Raw genomic sequence first — 19,430 nt, 5'->3', positions numbered from 1 at the left:
CCAGGCACTCTGGGTCATGTTGAAAAAGTGATTTGAAAGTCTCGCCTACAGCAGGCACCCCTGGAACTCCAAATTTCAATCAAATTTTAATGCGACCTTTGCCTTGGGAAAAAAAAACTCTGGCCTCTGATGCCTGTTGGGTTTTTTAAAAAACGGACTTAAAACAAAAACTATTTTAAAACTAAAAAATTCAAGCAGGCGCGACTTAAAAAAAGGACATGCTATTTTCCATTTCATTTCAGTAAGAAAGTCAGAACAATACAGGCAGCTGTTCTGGGAATCAGGAATTTAATTTAAGTTAACGAGGAAAGATTTGAGAGCTAAGACTTGTTTTCTTTGCGCAAACGATTTTGATGTGACCTAATTTAGGCTGTTACTCAACTGATGAAGGCAAGTGAAGGGTTCAAAACAACGGATAGAAATGAGAAAGGCAGAAGAAAGGAAGCAAGTTGAAGAGATCACATTCATCCAAAGCATACAGAATTTAAAAAAAAATAATAATTTATGGGATTTGGGGGTCACTGAAGCCTGCACTTATTGCCTATCCCTTGAGAAGGTGAGGGTGAGCTGCCTTCTTGGAGCAAGATTCTCGATAAGAATGTTGATTTAGAAGTGCAACAGGGATCACGAGGCAAGTGAAATATATTTACCTGAGGCTTTTGCAGCGATTATCCTCGCCTCTTTGCCATTACCTTTCCGGGATAATGGTGAAACCCAGGCAAAAGATGCAAATGGTTGTTTTTCTTGGCGGGTCCCACCCATCTTGCGGCAAGAGGTTGGCCAATCAAATTTAGGAGCCAATTTTTCTGCAGTAGGAAGGAATTGATGGATATCGTGCTTGGATGGAGTCAAAAGAATCTCTTAACAGTCTTTGCCTTAAGTTCTTTTGGCTTCTGTATGAAGAGCCTTTCTCATTTTATCACCTGCTTTGACTGAGCAAGTGTCCTATATTGTATGCCGTATATGATTCTATTTTAATTGATCATATTAAATTAGATCAATTGATTTATGAGGGCTAATGCTCCTCCCACATCCCCAGCCCAAAGCAGCGGGTTATCTCCTGGCGGAAGCGGTGCGCCACCGGCAGCATCTTCCAGTCTCGCCGAAGTCAACGACAAACATAAGCACATAACATTAGAACTAGGAGCAGGAGTAGGCCATCTGGCCCTTCGAGCCTGCTCCGCCATTCAATGAGATCATGGCTAATCTTTTGTGGACTCAGCTCCACTTTCCCGCCTGAACATCATAACCCTTTATTCCTTTATTCTTCAAAAAACTATCTATCTTTATCTTGAAAACATTTAATGAAGGAGCCTCAATTGTCTCACTGGGCATTGAATTCCATAAATTCACAACCCTTTGGGTGAAGAAGTTACATTCCTTGCCCGTTCGGCTGTCGGCAAACCTGAGCCGTGGATCGACTTTAGTGGGACCCGGCAGACAGGGCTAGAGAATTCCAGCCAATGTATTTCAAAATGATGTTGGGTTTTGATAAGAGTATATCGGCCGAAACGTCTTCCACAGGCAGGACAGTCGATAGCCAAAGGACACAAATTTAAAATAACTGGCAAAAAGAGGAGTAGGAGGTGGGGATTTTTTTTCTGCGTTATGTCTGGAATGCACTGCTGAACAACAGTGGAAGTAGATTCAGTAGTGCATTTCAATGAAACTGAATACGCACTTAAAAGAGGAAAAAAATCGAAGGGTTCGGGGAAAAGGAAGGGAGAGTGAAAGTAATTGGTAGCCCTTTCAAAGAGCCTTCCCAGGCATGATGGGCCAAGTGGCCACCTGCTGTGCTGTGTGATCCTTTGATTTGATTAGATTTCACCTCAGTCATGCAGTGATTGACAAGTTACTTTGAAGAGGAAGTTTTTAAATGGGTATTTCTTCCTCTATTTTCATTTTAGAAAGCGGGGAAGGCACTTCTTGCAGTCAAGAGACTAGCCTTGCCATTAAGCAAGCAGGACAACGCCGAATCTGCACCCATGTCTCAGGATAAAAATGGTGAGTCATTTGTAGAAAGAACTGCTGTTCAGTTCAGTGTAACTGGAGCTATCTGGTCTAATTCCCTTACTTCTCCTCCATTTGTATTTCCAATATGTACCTGAGTCCCTTTTAGATGATAGTCTAGTTCAGGGGTGGGCAAACTATGGCCCGCGGGCCGCAGGTCTTTATGCGGCCCACCAAGTCATTTAAAAAAAAAAAAAATTTTTTTTAATTTAAAAAAAAATTTTTTTTTTTTAAGGTTAATAGGGGGGACTGTTGGGTTACTTATTGGTATAGGGTGGATACGTTGACTTGAGTAGGGTGATCATTGCTCGGCATAACGTCGAGGGCCGAAGGGCCTGTTCTGTGCTGTACTGTTCTATGTTCTATATGAGGCGTCCAGAATCATAACTGGGTGAAGTAATTATTTTACTTAATATACTATGCGGCCCTTTAAAATTGTGAATTTCTGAATGTGGCCCTTGCACGGAAAAGTTTGCCCACCCCTGGTCTAGTTCAATAGCCACCTTGTCATGAAGCCTTTGATGCTCCAATGAATCCTTGTGAAAAACCATTCTTTACAATAAAAGGATACTAATAACAGTTCATTCAGGATGAATGATGAAAAAGGCCACTCTTATCTTTCTCAGTCTTCACTTTTGTAGAATTATTATGAATTGTTTCCCTACATTTTGCCAAATAGCCCTAATACTAGCTATAACCTTGAGCGGAAACAGCATCTCGAAGCTGACATTCAACAGTCAACTAAAGTGTTTATTAATTTTGTTCGGAAAACAAAGGGTAGTTTTAAGGGATTTATATTTGTATTGGTAAACATTAGAAATAAGAGATAGTATTAAGTGGGTTTAATTTAATGTTTCTGTACCTGGAAGGGTAAAACCTATAGTTAGATGTGAGGAATTTGGTTCCAATTCCAACTGCGATTCTGATGTGCTCAGAGAGGGTTACGGCGTGAGAAATAAATAAAATGCATAGGCATATGACTGTTGCTTAGCAACTGGAGGCCATTTAAATTAGGAGGGATTTCAGTTCAGAAGGATATATTGCAATTGGAACCAGGACACCAGGGAGTCAGGGCCGGCCCAAGCTACCGGCAACTCGGGCAGTCGCCCGGGGCGCCATGTGCTAGGGGGCGCCAGGGACTCTGGTCCCGCGCATGCGCAGTTGGGCCGGTGCCAACCAGCGCATGCGCGGTGGCCGCCCTCCCCAAAGCGGCCCTCCCCCTCCGGCCCCCCCCCCCCGTCCCCCTCCGGCCGCCCCTCCATCCCCCCTCCCCCCTCCGCCCCCCTCCCCCCTCCGCCCCTCCCCTCGGCCCCCCCCTGGCCTCGCCCCCCCTCCCCCGAAGGGCGCTGAAGTTCAGCCTGCCTGGGGCGCCAGCAATCCTAGGGCCGGCACTGCAGGGAGTGAATGCCTCTCAAATCTGCCAGGAGAGGTTGGACAGGGCAAGGGAGTTGCAACAATGCAGGCTTCCCAAAGAACAAGATACAGTCCAGATAACCAGGGAATTGGAACAGAAAGAATGTCTTACTGAAGTGAGACAAAGGTGTTGTTCAGAAGAATGCAAGGAAGAGTAAACAAAGTGATCTGAGTGACAATTGCAGTCACCAGATTTAAAGTGGACAGCAGACTTCAGAAATGTCATTTTTTTTTAAAGAAAATATTTTATTGAAGCATTTGTAAGTTTCACAATTTAACATATTGACATTTCTAAAACAACCATGCGGGTTGACGCACAAAATACCCCCTAAAATAACATCAAACAATAGACCACGTACCCCACTTCTCCTGCCCTATCCCCAAGTACCCATATACTAAATTCCCTGTCCTTATTTAACATTACCATGCCTCCCCCCCACTTTTTCCCTTTCCCCCCCTTACTGCTGATGTCCAGTTTTTGTTAAAGAAATCAATGAGCAGCTGCCAACTCCAGGCGAATCCCTGTATTGAGCCTCTTAGAGCGAACTTGATTTTTTTACAGACTGTGAAACTCTTATCATATCGCTGACCCGCACTCCTGATTTCAGGGGCTCTGAGTCTCTCCAACTCAGCAAGATCTGTCTCCAGGCCACCAGGGAGGAGAAGGCCAGAATATCTGCCTCACTTCCCCCGTTCTCTTCCCCCCCCCCCCACCCCCGGCCCCCTGATCTTCCGACACCCCAGATATTGCTAATTCTGGACAAAGATTTACCCTACCTTCCAGGAATTCTGACATAACATCTGCAAATCCCTGCCAGAAATCCCTCAGTTTCGGTCATGTCCAAAACATATGAACATGGTTGGCTGGGCTACCCCCACACCGCCCACATCTGTCCTCCACCTCCTGAAAGACCTACTCATCCGAGCTACAGTCATGTGGGCCCTGTGGACTACCTTGAACTGAATCAAGCTGAGTCTGGCACAGGACAAGGATGCATTTATCCTTTTCACGGCTTTTTCCCACAGTTCAGTTTCCAGCTCCCCTCGTAGCTCCTCTTCCCACTTCCTCTTCACTTCTCTGATAGGGGCCCCTTCCCACTTTGAAAATTCCCTGTAAATGTCCGAAACCTTCCCACCTCCAACCCCTGTTTTTGACAGCACTTTATCCTGTAATTCTCTCAGGGGGAGGCGAGGAAACCTTGGGACCTGTCTCCGTACTAAGTCCCGCACTTGAAGGTACCAAAACCTGTTCCCACCCACAAATCAAGCTCCTCCTCTAATGTCTCCAAGATCGGGAAGCCCTCCTCGATGAATAGATCCCCAAAGCGCTCAATCCCTGCCCGCTGCCATAACCTAAAGCCCCCATCTAGCCCCCCCCCCCCCCCCCCCCCCCCCCCCCCCCCCCCAAACCAGGACAAACCGGTGATTGTCACAAATTATTGACCACACTAACACCCCATCCAGTCTCATATGCTGCCTTCATTGTCCCCACACCCTCGGGGCTGCCACCACCATAGAACTTGTGGAGTACCAAGCCGGCGAGAACGGCAGGGGCGCTGTCAGTAAAGCCTCCAGACTCGTACCTTTGCAGGATGCTGCCTCCATCCACTCCCAGGCTGACCCCTCCCCCACTTCCTGACCATCGATATGTTGGCAGCCCAGTAATAGTTAATAAAATTTGGGAGAGCCAATCCCCCCTTCCCCGCGGGCCCGTTCCAGGAGTGTCCTCTTTACTCTGGGTTTTACCCGCCCATATAAACCTCTATCGCCACATTCATACTTCTGAAAAAAGCCTTTGGGACAAAAATCGGGAGACACTGAAAAAAGAAAAGCAGTCTCGGAAGGACAGTCATCTTCAATATCTGAACCCTCCCCACCAGCGTCAGTGGGAGCATGTCCCATCTACAAAAATCCCTTCTCATTTGATCCACTGCTTTGTCCAAATTCAACTTGTGAAGCTGCCCCCAATCCTTGGCCACTTGAATCCCCAGATACCTAAAACTCTTCCCAACCACTTTAAAAGGTAGCTCCTTCAGCCTCCTTTCCTGCCCCCATACCTGAATCACGAACATCTTGCATCTATGGCCATGGCAAACAGTAATGGGGAGAGCGGGCATCCCTGCCTTGTCCCCCGACAAAGACTAAATTATTCTGACCGAACTCGGTTAGTTCTTACATTTGCCACCGGGGCCTGGTACAGTAGCCGTACCTACTCCACAAATCCCTACCCAAACCTGTCTAAAATATCCCATAGATACTTCCACTCCACTCGGTCGAAAGCCTTCTCCGCGTCCATGGCAACTACCACCTCAGCCTCGCGCCCTCCACTGGCATCATAATTACATTAAGAAGCTGTCTAATGTTGGATGTCAGGTGCCTGCCCTTTTACAAATCCCGTCTAATCCTCCCCAATTATCCCCGGGACACAATCCTGTATTCAAGTGGCCAGGACCTTTGCCAATAATTTGGCATCTACGTTCAAGAGGGAGATTGGCCTGTACGATCCACAGCTCTCTGAATCCTTGTCACGCTTCAGGATGAGAGAAATTGATGCCTGTGATAACGTTGGGGGGGAGTACTCCCAGCTCCTTGGACTTGTTGAAAGCCTTAACCAGGCATGGCCCTAGTAACCCAGAGAATTTCCACTGAGAACCCATCAGGTCCCGGGGCTTTAACCGATTGCATTGCCCCCAGTCCCTCTATCACCTTCCCAAGCCCTCCCCAAGCCCAATCGGGTCCCCCAGGGCCTCCACCAGCTCCTAATTTACCTTCGGGAACTCTAGTCTCCCCAGGAATTGATCCTTCCTAACCAGGGCTTCCGACTCGTACAGCTGGCTATAACATTTCCGGAACACTTCATTCATCACCCTCGCGTCCGTCACCGTATTCCCCCTCAAATCCTTTATTTTCCCTATTTCTCTCACTGCCTCTTGTTTCCTCAGCTGATGTGCGAGCATCTGCTGGTTTTCTCCCCATGTTCATATATTGCCCCTTTTACCCTCCTCAGCTGACCCTCCGCCTTTCTTGTAGAAAGGAGCCCAAACTCCATTTGAAGTCTCTGACGCTCCTTCAGGAGCTCCTCATTTGGAGACTCCGAATATCTCTTGTCCACCTCTAAGGTTTCTCCTGCCACCCTGTCCAGCTCTGACCGCTCAGTTTTATCCCTGTGGGCTTGAATCGAAATACATTCCCCTCTAATGACCGCTTTCAGTGTCACCCAGACCACCCCAGCTGCAGTCTCACCCGTATCATTGATCTTTGATCTTTATGTACCCTCGAATGGCCTCTCTCATCGCTCACAGATCTCCTCATCCGCTAACAGCCCTGTACCTAGTCTCCACTGTGGGCACTGGAACATTCCCGTGTCTGCCCGTAGGTCTATCCAGTGTGGTGCATGATCTGAGACCACAATTGCTGAGCACTCGGTGTCCTCAACCCCTGCTAACTGTGTTTTATCTAGCACGAAGAAACCGATCCTGGAGTACACCTAATGTACATTGGAGTAGAATGAATATTCCCTGCCCCTTGGTCTCTCAAAACTCCACGGATCCCTCTCATACGCTCCATGAACCCCGCAGTTCCTTTGCCATTGCTGATAGCTTCCCTGACCTAGCACTCGACCGGTCTAACCTCGGGTTCAGGACCATATTAAAGTCACCCCCCCCCCCCCCATGATCAGTCAGTGTGAGTCAAGTTCTGAGATCTTCCCCAGCATCTTCCTGATAAATGCAACATCTTCCCAGTTTTGGGCATATATATATTCACCAGCACCACTGGCATTCTCTCTAGCCTCCCACTAACCATAATAAATCTGGCTCACGGGTCTACCTCTATCCTCTCCACCTTTAATGTCATCCTTTAATTAATCAGGACAGCCACCCCCCTTGCTTTAAAGTCCAGTCCTGAATGAAACTCTTGCCTGACCCATTCCTTCTTTAATCTAATTTAATCTCCCCGCTTCAAATGTGTCTCCTGTAACATAGTCACGTCCGCTTTTAACTGTCTCAGGTGTGCGAACACACGAGCTCTCTAAACCGGCCCGTTCAATCCACAAACATTCCATGTGACGAGTCTGGTCCGGGGGGGGGGGGGGGGCTTTCTGAGGCCATGACCTTTCCGAGGCCAGCTCATAGCCCGTGTTCCGCACCTCACTTGATCTGTCCATCGGCGCCGACTACCATCTGATCTCCATCTCCAGTCTCCTAACTGTCCCTTACCCGTCAGCAGTACCCCCCCCTCCCCCTCACTTCATCTTTCGTCAAGCTCCCCCCCACTTTGCTCCCGTGAACCAGCTATCCAGCTAGCTCAGGATCTCCCACCCTCTGGCGACTGCCAGATTCTAGCACACCTAGCAATAACAGAAGCACTCAACACAGTAACAACAATCCCAAAAAGCAAACATACCATCCCCCAACGCGCAGGCAATGAAGTAAACCCCTCCCCCTTTAACGGATTCTTATCAGTCCTGTCACCTTCAAACAAAATCCAACGCAAAAGAAGAAGCTTCAAGCAGCTTAAGCAAAATTATGCATGCAAGAATCAACCAGAAACTCAAACACCTCATCGCATCGTAAAAGTTCTTCCCTCTATCCAGTACATAAAACAATAAATCAAGATCAAATTATACAAAAAGAGAGGAAAGAAAAAACAAATTAAAGCACCAAAACCCTTTTCTTCCCGAACATCGCAACTTAACTCACAGAATTAAAAGACCGAAATTTTAAACAAGACTGTCCCTTCCCCCAAACTCAGACCACCACAGTTTAAGTTTAAAAGTCATTACACCAGGTTGCCAGGTTCTACCCCTCCCCCTTTGACCGATTCTTATCAGTCACACCTTCAAAGAGAATCAAACACAATAGAAGAAGCTTCAAGCAGCTTAATCAAAATTATGCATGCAAGAATCAACCATCTTTGTCATAGAGAATAAATCAAAATCAAATTACACAAGACGAGAGAATATAAATTTTAAAAAATAAATAAAACACCCAAACCTTTCTCTTCCCGAACATTGCAACTTAACTCACAGAATTAAAAGACTGAAATTTTAAACAAGACAAAGCAGAACATAGAACCATTTTTCTCTCCTCCCCGGCACTCCATCCCCTCAGCCCACCACGGTTAGAATTTAAAAGTCCTTAAACCAGATTATTGTCTTTCATGAAAGTAACAGCTTTAAAGTACAACTCCCGGTTCTCATGGGACACCCAAAGACGCGCCGGGTATAACAGTCCAAATTTAATGTCTTTCTCAAACAGGGCTGCCTTAACTTTGTTGAAACTTGCTCTCCTCTTTGTGAGTTCTAGTCCCCAGTCTTGGTACACCCGGATCTCTGATTCTTCCCACATGGGCAGCACGGTAGCATTGTGGATAGCACAATCGCTTCACAGCTCCAGGGTCCCAGGTTCGATTCCCGGCTTGGGTCACTCTCTGTGCGTAGTCTGCACATCCTCCCCGTGTGTGCGTGGATTTCCTCCGGGTGCTCCGGTTTCCTCCCACAGTCCAAAGATGTGCGGGTTAGGTGGATTGGCCATGATAAATTCCCCTTAGTATCCAAAATTGCCCTTAGTGTTGGGTGGGGTTACTGGGTTATGGGGATAGGGTGGAGGTGTTAACCCTGGGTAGGGTGCTCTTTCCGGGAGCCGGTGCAGACTCGATGGGCCGAATGGCCTCCTTCTGCACTGTAAATTCTATCCATGTCTATGTACTGTTTCGTCTGCCTGGCCCACTTCATGATATGCTCCTTGTCGAGGAATTGATGTAGCCTCACCATCATGGCCCTCGGGGGCCCACGACCCTGGGGCTTACGTATGAGCACCTTGTGCACTCGTTCCACCACCAGCAGCTTGTCAAACACATCGGCCCCGGCCATCTCCTGCAACATCTCCCCACATATGCTCCTGCATCTGATCCCTCCTTTCCCTCTGGCAGCCCGACGACTCGTGCCTGCGAAACCGGTTCTCCAAGTCTTCCACTTTATCTAGCAGTCGTTTCTGACTGTCCTGTAGTATGCTAATTTCTGAAGCCATTGCTGTGGACTCCTCCTCTCGTTCAGTCACCAGCTCCTGCAACTTTAGAATCTCCTGTCCCTGGGTCGTCATTTTCTCCTCCACCCGGTCAACCACCTCCTTAATCAAGGCTATAATCTGGGTTACATCTTCTGTACACTCTTTGCGATGTCGGGCGAACTTCCCATCCAAGTACTCGACCCATTGCTCCATTTACCAGTGAGCTGGCGTGGACACGCTTTGTCTCGTTACCATTGAGCTCGATGACCTCTGATTCTTGCTTTCACTCATCTTTTGGTTTCTCCTTTTTCAACTCTTATTTGGACACAATTCCATAAATTGAGGGTCACCTCCTTTTCCTCTCCCTTCGATCAACTTATGTTGAGAGATTTTCTGAAAAATCAGGCCTAAACACCATAAAAAAAAAAACACTAAGGGCGAGAGCTGCTGAATGTACGACCGTTTACTCCATGGCCGCCACCGGAAGTCCAGAAATGTCATTTTACTATAATCTGGGAATCAAGAGGCAATTAATTGTGCACTGATTTTTCACCAGTCAACTCTATGAAAACCTAAAGGTTTTTTAAAAAGCAATCCTAAAGGGGTTGGTGTAAATCCTGGACTGGGTTTGCAATTAAAAATGGAGAGGAATATTTGTTTAAAAGTGTCATTTGGAAACCTGGACCAGATTTCTGAATGCAAACCTCTCCGGGAAAATATTATAATGAGAGAAGATTTTAAAGTGTGTTTTGTGAGTGAAATTTGGAAATTCTCAAGTGGTAATCACCTGGGAGAATTCTAAAAAGAAATCCACATCACTAACTTGGGTTCAGAGGGAAGTGCATGGATTTGACCGCAGCCAATCTGAATGCTTAAAGGGACCTTTTGTGTTGACACCATTGTATCTTAAGATGTGCTTTGTAATCCATGTTAATCTTAAAATATGTGTGTGATCGTTGAGCTAAAGGGCGGGTGGGGGGGGGGGGGGTGTAAAGGAGTATTGTATCATCCATTTTTTTCATGTTTAATAAAGGTTTTTTTTCTTGTTGTTTAGCAGCTCTGTGGCTCTGCACATTTTATTTTTTTTTAAAGTAAAAGTTTCGGTCTTTTGTGACAGGGTCCAGTCTGGGATCTTCCAATCCAATTATAGCACCGACTGGGATCGTAACAATCACAGCTATAAACATAGTTCTGGATGTCTATTGTACAGACTGTTCTAATGGGGGAATCGATGATTTTGCTAAAGCGATGCTTCCTTGTTTCTTTCATGTTCCCTCACCTCCCAAAAGCAACATTCATTGTCATTTTTTTACAGCTTTCAATAAAACTGGTTCTATCTTATTGTGTCCAATCCCCTATCTGTTTTTTGTTTTTATTTTGAAGTCCTTTTAAAGTTATCTTACATGCTGGGTTTTCCATATAATTAAAGAGTCAAAGGTTCATGACATTTCTAATGGCCCAAAACAATCCTGTAACTCATTCTTTCTTTTATCGTCTATAATTTTGATACCTGATGTCTCAAGGAACTCGGCGTCATCCAGGACAAAACAGCTCGCTTGATTGGCACACCATTCACAAATATTCACTCCCTCCATCACCAACACACAGTAGCAGCAGTGTGTACCATCTACAAGATGCACTGCAGGAACACTTTTACAACACCGTTCAAAGCCTTGATTTCTACCATCGAGGACAAGGGTAGCAGACACATGGGGGACACCACCACCTGCAGGTCCCCCTCCATGCCATTCTCCATCCTAACTTGGAAATATATCGTTGTTCCTTCACTGTCGCTGGCTCAAAATCCTGAAACTCCCTTCCTAACAGCAATGTGGGTGTACCTACACCTTGGGGACCACAGCGGTTCAAGAAGACAGCTCCCCACCATCTTCTCAAGGGCAGGGTACCACCACCTCCTGAAGGGTAATTGGAGATGGGCAATAAATGCTTGCCTAGCCAGAAACGCCCACATCCCTTGAATGAATTTTTAAAATCTACGTTGCTTTCTCTTTAACTATTTTTCTTGCTGCTAAAGTTTTTCTCCTGGATTTTTAAATGTAGTATTTGATGGAATGTGGGCATCGTTGACAAGATCAGCATTTGTTGTTCATCTCTAATTGCCCTTGAAATAAATAGCTTACCGGGCCATTTCAGAGGGCAGTTAAAGGTCAACCACATTATTGTCGGTCTGGAGTCACATGTGGGCCAGACTGGGTAAGGACAGCAGATTTCCTTTCTTAAAAGACATCAGTCACCCAAATGAGTTGCTGCGATAATTGCTGATGATTTCCTGGTTGCTATCACTCAGACTAGTTTTCAATTCCAAATTTTATGAACTAAATTGAAATTGCACTTCTGCCATGATGGGATTTGGACCCATTTCCCCAGGGCACTAGCCTCTGAGCTACTTGTTCAGTGACATTATCATAATACTACCATCAACCCCCTGGATAATAACAAATCAGAATAGGACAATGCCTGCCAGGTAGCTGAGGTGTACAGGAGTGATTGATTTATTCCTGCTCTGGGCCACGTTTACTGATTACTGGGTTGGGAAATGGATAATTGGACAGAGTCCCTGCTCCTGATTACTCGCCATTCACCTCCAGCCGCAGGGAAAAGGCTCCCAGTTGGAACTTGTTTAATGTGATGCCAAATAAAAGTAAGAAGTCTGACCAGATCAGGTTAAAGTCCAGCATGTTTATTTGCAATCACAAGCTTTCGGAGCGTGATTTCAAATAAACCTGTTGGACTTTAACCTGGTGTGGTAAAACATCTTACTGTGCTCACCCCAGTCCAACGCCGGCATCTCCACATCATGCTAAATAACAACCATATAAATTGTGACAAGACAGTTATTGAACCCCTCCATCAACTGCAAATAGGCATGCATTGTAGTTCTTGTCTGTGGTTGTATAGTGGATGTTAACTATCATGTTCTATTTTCTCATCCTTTTCCAGTTCTGAGTCTAACTGAGCAAGAGGAGGTGCTCTCGTCCCTGGATGAGCAAATTCAAAGGAAGCCATTTTTCAGCAAAGCTTTAGAAGATGTGGAGGAAGTGGAAAGCAGTGCATCCTGTCTGCAGTGCCACATTGAAGGTGAGCACCACTGGAAGTGTTTGTCACTCTTAATTAGGTATGAAATCTTTAGCCGCATGTTGTCAGTGGGGACGGCAAAAGCCTTTTCTGAGCTTTGTACACGCACTGCCAGCATTAGCTGCACCTTTCTCGTTTTTTTCAAAACTCTTCAGTCAGTTTACATATAAACTGAGTATAGCACCTCGGGATGTCCCACAGCGCTCTATAGCTGTGGTGATTGTAGATCTGTGTAGATGCAATACAACTGAGCAAGTACTAGAGGGAGCACGGGAGAGCTATAAATACAGAGGAACAGGAAGTGAGGGCACACTTCACAGAAGGGAGAACTGGCAGCAAAACACAGGCAAGCAGGCAGCATTGAGGTAGCTGTAAGTTAAGCTCTGAAGACAGAACGAACTCACAATAAAGCATCTACTCCAACTTTGAGACTACGAGCTTTATTAAGACACAAGGAACAACACAATAGCCATGATTATTTTTGAAATGCGACCACTGCTATAAGGTAAGATACATTGCAGCCAATTTATGCTCAAATGTTGTCTATTATCGAGCTCGATCGATATTGGTCCATTTTTCTGGGTGGGCTGTTCCCCAGAGTTTCCCCCAATCTCTCCCCATCCCATATATCAGGAGTATCCACCATCATCCCGTTACAACCATTTGATTTCTTTTCTTTTCATCAATATTTTCAAAGGTGTCAAACTGCCTCAGAATCGATTAGGTTTCATTTTTTTTTTTTTTTTTTATAAATTTAGAGTACCCAATTCATTTTTTCCAATTAGGGGGCAATTTAGCGTGGCCAATCCACCTACCCGGCACATCTTTGGGTTGTGGGGGCGAAACCCACGCAGACACGGGGAGAATGTGCAAACTCCACACAGACAGTGACCCAGAGCCGGGATCGAACCTGGGACCTCAGCGCCGTGAGGCAGCAGTGCTAACCCACTGCGCCACCGTGCTGCCTTCGATTAGGTTTCATGAAGCAAGGTGGAGATCATAGCTTGGTTATTTAAGGAGAGGTGCACTTGTAATGACATTTTATTCCCAGTCTGTTTTTTTCTCTTGATAAATTTAGAGTACCCAAATATTTTTTCCAATTGAGGGGCAATTTAGTGTGGCCAATCTACCCACCCTGCACATCTTTGGGTTTGTGGAGGTAAGACCCACGACAAAGGGACAATGTGCAAACTCCACATGGGCAGCATGTTCCCAGTCTTATTACAATAACAGAGGACATCAGACAGTTCCCCAAAATGATCAACTTCATTCCACCTTGTATGTCACTCCTCACTCCACCAAACAATATCAAAAACATAGAATCCCTACAGTGCAGAAGGAGGCCATTCAGCCCATCGATTGTGCACTGACCCTTTGATACAGCCTCCTACCTAGACCCACTCCCCCTGCAACCCCACCTAACCTATGGACGCTAATTGCCCCAATTTGCCATGGCCAATCCACCTAACCTGCACATCTTTGGACTATGGGAGGAAACCGGAGCACCCGGAGGAAACCCACGCAGACACGTGGAGAACGTGCAAACGCCGCACAGTCATCCAATTCCAGAACTGAACTTGAGTCCAATGGCGCTGTGAGGAATATGACTGGAAAATCCAATTGTTGGAGGTGGGTTCTTGTTGTGGTTGCCCTGCTTTCTTGCATTAGTCACTTTACTTCAAGAGGAGTTAGTTGATGTGAAACAATGTTCCTTTGAGACATAAGGCACATATAAATGCAAATATTTATGTATTTTTCCTTTGAGGTACATTCTATGTCATCTTGCTTAATACTCAGTGCTGAATCAGTTTTCTACTTGCTGGGGGAGGGGCATCAGCAATGTTTCTACAGGAAGTCCAAAAGCAATTTGCTTTTCCAACATCCCTGATTAAAACTAAAACTAAAGTCTTATCTTGTACTTTTTCCGGAACATGTTTTGAATGCTCTCGTCATTCCTTTACGTTTTTCTGTCATTACTCAGGTTACCCGGACCCTGAAGTGATTTGGTATAAAAATGAGGACCCGCTCATCGAGTCATCACACATCCAGATCAACTATCAGGAGGATGGGAGCTGCTCGCTAATTATTACCAATCTCACACAAAAGGACTCTGGGCATTATGTATGCAAGGCCATGAATGCACTGGGGGAGCAGACTTGTTCAGCCGCACTAACTGTTTACCCACTGGATGTGATCCGACGCAGTTAGACGCAGGTAGCTCTCAAGCTGATCCATCTGTTTGCACTCTGGAACCTAGCCCTCAATATGACAATGGCAAAAGAGGCATCAAGCAAATTTGGTGAGGAACACTAATCTACAAATAATGGAGACAAGTTGCTGAATTCTATGATTTGGAATTGCTGTTGGAAGAGAGACTCCTGAATATCATTGGGAGGACATTGATCAATACTGATTATTCTGCACCCATGCACCATTGAGTAGAACAAATGCAGAAGAAGATCCTCCGAGCATTAAATGTCATACCTCTCTGGGCTTTGAGTTCTTGTCCGATTGAATACTCACTGTAATGAAGACCGATTATAAAGGGGTTTCTCATCTCGAACGTAGCCCATTTAGAGTGACCAAAGAGTTCTGTTATTTTCAAAATTTTGAACCTTCTTGCTTGCCTGTTTCTTGGGGTAACTGCCCCATTGCAGTTGCTGTGTCACATTTGATTTGCAGGAGAAAGCAGTTTGATTAAATGGTTGGAGTCACACTTCCAGCTGCTAAGCACAAAAATGTTGTAAACTATTGTTGAGCAACATCACATGATCTAATTGTATGTGTAGCTGAATATGGCTGAGGACAGGAATCTCTGATATGGTCTGAAGAATAGGATTAGTCATTTACAATTGGAAACGTTTTATTTTTGTCTAAATTTTGCTGAGTGGATTAAATCAGATGTGAGTTTCAATAAACTTTGTTCCTGATGTCAGCCAATGTGATCGGAGAGGCGGTGTATGGACACTGAGCTAAGATCTACCTAGCAAGAGGGAGTAGTGCCTAATGCTCTGTTGCTGATGGGTACTTTAGTTTCTTTGAGCTCCCATTCTGTAAGCTACAGATACCATTTCAGCCACATGAGAAAAAGGGGTTCAATTACAGTGAAATATCGCTCAAGAAAAGTGATATTTGTGAGAATTGTTCTATTTCACCTCAGAAAGTTCTGGAACTTTCCGTCCACATTGAAGTTATCACCACCACCTCACCATCTGCAGCGGTACATTTTGAAGGCTGGTAGGGCTTGCTGTCACTTTCTACACAAGCATGAGATGGTAAACAATCTATCTGTCATTGAGTAATTAGAATTTGAACTTTGAATCTTCCACCATTGACACCAGACAAGAAATAAGTGTTGTATTTTGGAGGGTTAATTCAGGGTTAGTTCAGCAACAAACAACACTTCCAAAACTGAACAAAGACAATGAACCTTTCTTTATATAAGGCAAAATACTGTGGATGCTCGAAACATGAAATAAAAACAGAAAATGCTTCATAAGCTCAAAGACTGGCAGCATCTATGTAGAGAGTTAGTGTTTTGTCTGTAAAAGGATCATTGAAGACTGAAACATTAACTCTTCTCTCCCCATAGATGCTGCCAGATCTGCTGAGTTTATCCCCCATTTTCTGTTTTTATTAACTTTTTTCTTTATATCACTCACTTTAGAGAACCTGGTTGGTGTACAGAACTTGAATTGTTGTTGGGATTCTATCCTTTCCCCGAATCTTGGTGCCATCTATACAATGCAGTCAGCCAGTATCACTCTTTCATTATTTCGACCAGAATTCTCCGGCTGTTAGTATTCCTTGTTCCTGGCGGCAGCGCACCCCCGTTCCTGGGTTTCCTGGCAACACGGGGTGGCTTCCATGGGGAATCCCATCGACAAGCAGCAGGAGTAGAGAATCCCACCGCTAGCGAACATGGCGTTGCCGCGAAACACACAGCTGGGGGACTGGAGAATCCAGCTCTTAATTCTAGTTCTATTGCACTGGATCACTGTTCATGTGAGTTTGTCATGTTTCCTTCATCACTCCCACTTCCCCTACCCCCAGAAAAATTTGCAATGCATCTGTAATCTCTTGTTTTGAACTGAGACATATTTCTGACAATAAAAGCTGTGCTTTTTTAATTTAACCAAACCATTTATTAAAGCTCAATTAACAAAAATGGTGAACTTCAACCCTTCCTTTAATCGTGTAAATGATCATTTGTGCTTAAGTAGTATTTCACAACAAGGCGTTTCTCATGTGTTCGCGAAGGAATTGTTTTCACCAGGGAAAGATTCTTTGTAACAATTTTATTAGAGACTTCCAGAAAATGTAAATATGACAATACCTGATAACCATTAATGTATGGCTGGCTTCCTCATTAATATCTGTGCATTATAAAATGATTTTGTATAATGTACCCTTTCGACCTGGTTAACTGTGAAAACCTGTGTTCAACCTTCCAATGTGAGTGTTGAAACCTACTGAACCTGAATAATAGATACCAGTGACTGTGCCAATGGTGGCTCCAGGATTAGGACAACCTACTCATCAGCAATCCAGTGTACACCCTCACTATCTTATGGAAATACCATTGAATATTAGAATGTTGGAATATCACATTTTAATAGATCTATATATTGTTGAAAATCTTGTGTAGAGCACACTTTCTCTGACATGCTTCTTTGCATCGCATTGTTGTTATCATTTTGTACTGACATTCAAAAATGCTATGTGAACACTTTCTACTTGATTCTATTATGTTAACTGTCACAGTGTAATTGCAAGATCTAGGCACAAGCTGATTCTGTAGAGCAACATATACACAAATCTTACACATATTGATAGAAAACATTAATGTAAAGATAATCAATTAGGTTTTGAGGTGCAGGATGACATTGCAATGTGATAGTTTTACTCTGGGTGAGAAGGAATCAACGAGGGGGTTGAAACCTCCACACTTGCTTCCCTGCCTCACTTGAGTGAGTTTGGGAAGACATCACAAATTACTTCTGATTAAAATGCATTATTTCCTGTTTAAGCTTGAGAAGCTAAGGGACGAGGTTTGGCCACACCATAAAACCTGAAAGGGTAATGGATAACTTGGGTGAATACATGGTTTGGACATGAACAATATTTGTATACGGAAGGTGTCCAATCTAGGTTTCTGGTAGATTGTAATACCTCGATTACTCAGTTCAGAGGTTCACATAGACATATTTCCCTGTTTTAAATTTTAAGAAAAGATGCATGGATTAGATTGAGAATCATTCATCTTCATTGGTTCGTGGTCAGGTTTGTTGCCAATGGCTGCCACCTAATTCATTGATAATCAGCATTTTTAAGACCTAGAATTATTGATTAATGGAGGGCAGGAATTTGCTTCCTTTTTTACTCTAATATTACTTCAGGGGGTTGTAATTGTGCATTACATCAAATTGTTCAGATTGCTATTTTTCATAAAACATAAGTCAATATAAATGAATCTACTTTGCTGACATCAGCTAGTTATGCATTTGTGATAGTAATTAAAATTATAATATGGACCAGTCAGAATGGTATTCCAGAAACCTTGGGCAGGATTTTACGTCAGCTGATGCCAGAAACCCGATTAGACGGAGAAATATCTTTTGACGCCAAAATAGTGGCGGGCGCCGGTTATAATAATCATAATCTTTATTAGTGTCGCAAGTAGGCTTACATTAAACCATGCAATGAAGTTACTGTGGAAAGTCCCTAGTCGCCACAGTCCACCACCCTGTTTGGGTACACTGAGGGAGAATTCAGAATGTCCAATTCACCTAACAAGCATGTCTTTCGGGATATGTGGGAGGAAACCGGAGCACCCGGAGGAAGCCCACGCCGACACTGGTTGAACACACCCACTGCGCACAGTGACCCAAGTCGGGAATTGAGCCCGGGCCCCTGGTGCAATTTTGGCTTCAGAACCTAATCTCCGCCCAATCGAATTTCCCGATTTTGGCGTCAGCCAACAACGAATCCGGGCCCTGGTCTCTAAATCAGCTGCCTCCATTTGCTGTTTCATGGCTGAGGTGCTTCAGCTGAAATGGCTCAGAAGTAACGAGCACCTAAAATAATAATATTTTTACAAAGTACCTTAAAAACACAGAATTTCATGTTTATGTGATGTATTTTTAGTAATTATACACTGAAAGTTACAATGCTACCTTATTGCTGTTTTGTGTTTGTTAGTTAACATAATATATAAGTGTTAAGATGTGTTCCTTTTCATCCTATGTATGTGTCTCCAGGAAAACCACTTGTGTATGGTACATCAAAATCTTTTGGATCAATACTACATGGTTTTACTGATGTGGACAATGTGGTGAACCTATTCTGGTAACCATTCACCACTGTATTACATTGTATTATGCTGTTGCCCATGTGGGCTCCACCTATGGACCATTGTACTGTATTACACCGCTTGTATCATGTTGGTGTCTTGTGGGCTCCGCCCCCTTGAGGGGAGGTATATAGAGCAGCTGCCCTGTAGGCAGCTCTCAGTGCAGGGCAGTTGCAGGCAGGCACTGTTCTAGTTGATTAAAGCCACTGTTCACGTCAACTCCCTGTCTCATGTGAATTGATGGTCGCATCAATTTAATCAATTACAACATTGCGATGGAAACAGCCCTCAAACCTGACCGACTGGAACTCGACCCATAGGCCACGGAAGCCAAAGGGATTTTTTCACACTGGCTTCAATGTTTCGAGGCCTACCTCGCCGCCTCCTCCTTGCCCTCCGTCACCAACGAACAGAAGCTGAGGCTCCTCCACGCCCGGGTGAGCCATCGAATCTCTATAAAACTTGAGGAAGCGACCACATACGCAGACGCGGTGATCGAAGTGTTCGCATGGCATCTCCTCACCACTTGCCGTCAATGCCCCAGGGAATTG

General features: G+C 44.7%; 1 protein-coding gene across 2 annotated transcripts in view; it reads left to right on the top strand.

The window, feature by feature from the left end:
* Window positions 1–16,935, top strand: part of LOC119954082 (myosin light chain kinase, smooth muscle-like) — a 103,172-nt gene extending 86,237 nt beyond the window's left edge. For both annotated transcript variants that reach the window (XM_038778936.1, XM_038778935.1), the window contains 3 exons: window positions 1,908–2,004; window positions 12,393–12,530; window positions 14,509–16,935. In XM_038778936.1, coding sequence (XP_038634864.1) covers window positions 1,908–2,004; window positions 12,393–12,530; window positions 14,509–14,735 — 462 coding nt within the window. In that variant the 3' untranslated portion in view covers window positions 14,736–16,935. The remainder of the gene's footprint in view (window positions 1–1,907; window positions 2,005–12,392; window positions 12,531–14,508) is intronic.
* Window positions 16,936–19,430: the final 2,495 nt, after the last annotated feature.

Source organism: Scyliorhinus canicula, chromosome 19 (genome assembly GCF_902713615.1).
Source record: "Scyliorhinus canicula chromosome 19, sScyCan1.1, whole genome shotgun sequence".
NCBI lineage: Eukaryota > Metazoa > Chordata > Chondrichthyes > Carcharhiniformes > Scyliorhinidae > Scyliorhinus > Scyliorhinus canicula.
The sequence above is the reverse complement of the archived record's forward strand: the minus strand, read 5'-3'. Positions and strand labels throughout refer to the sequence as shown.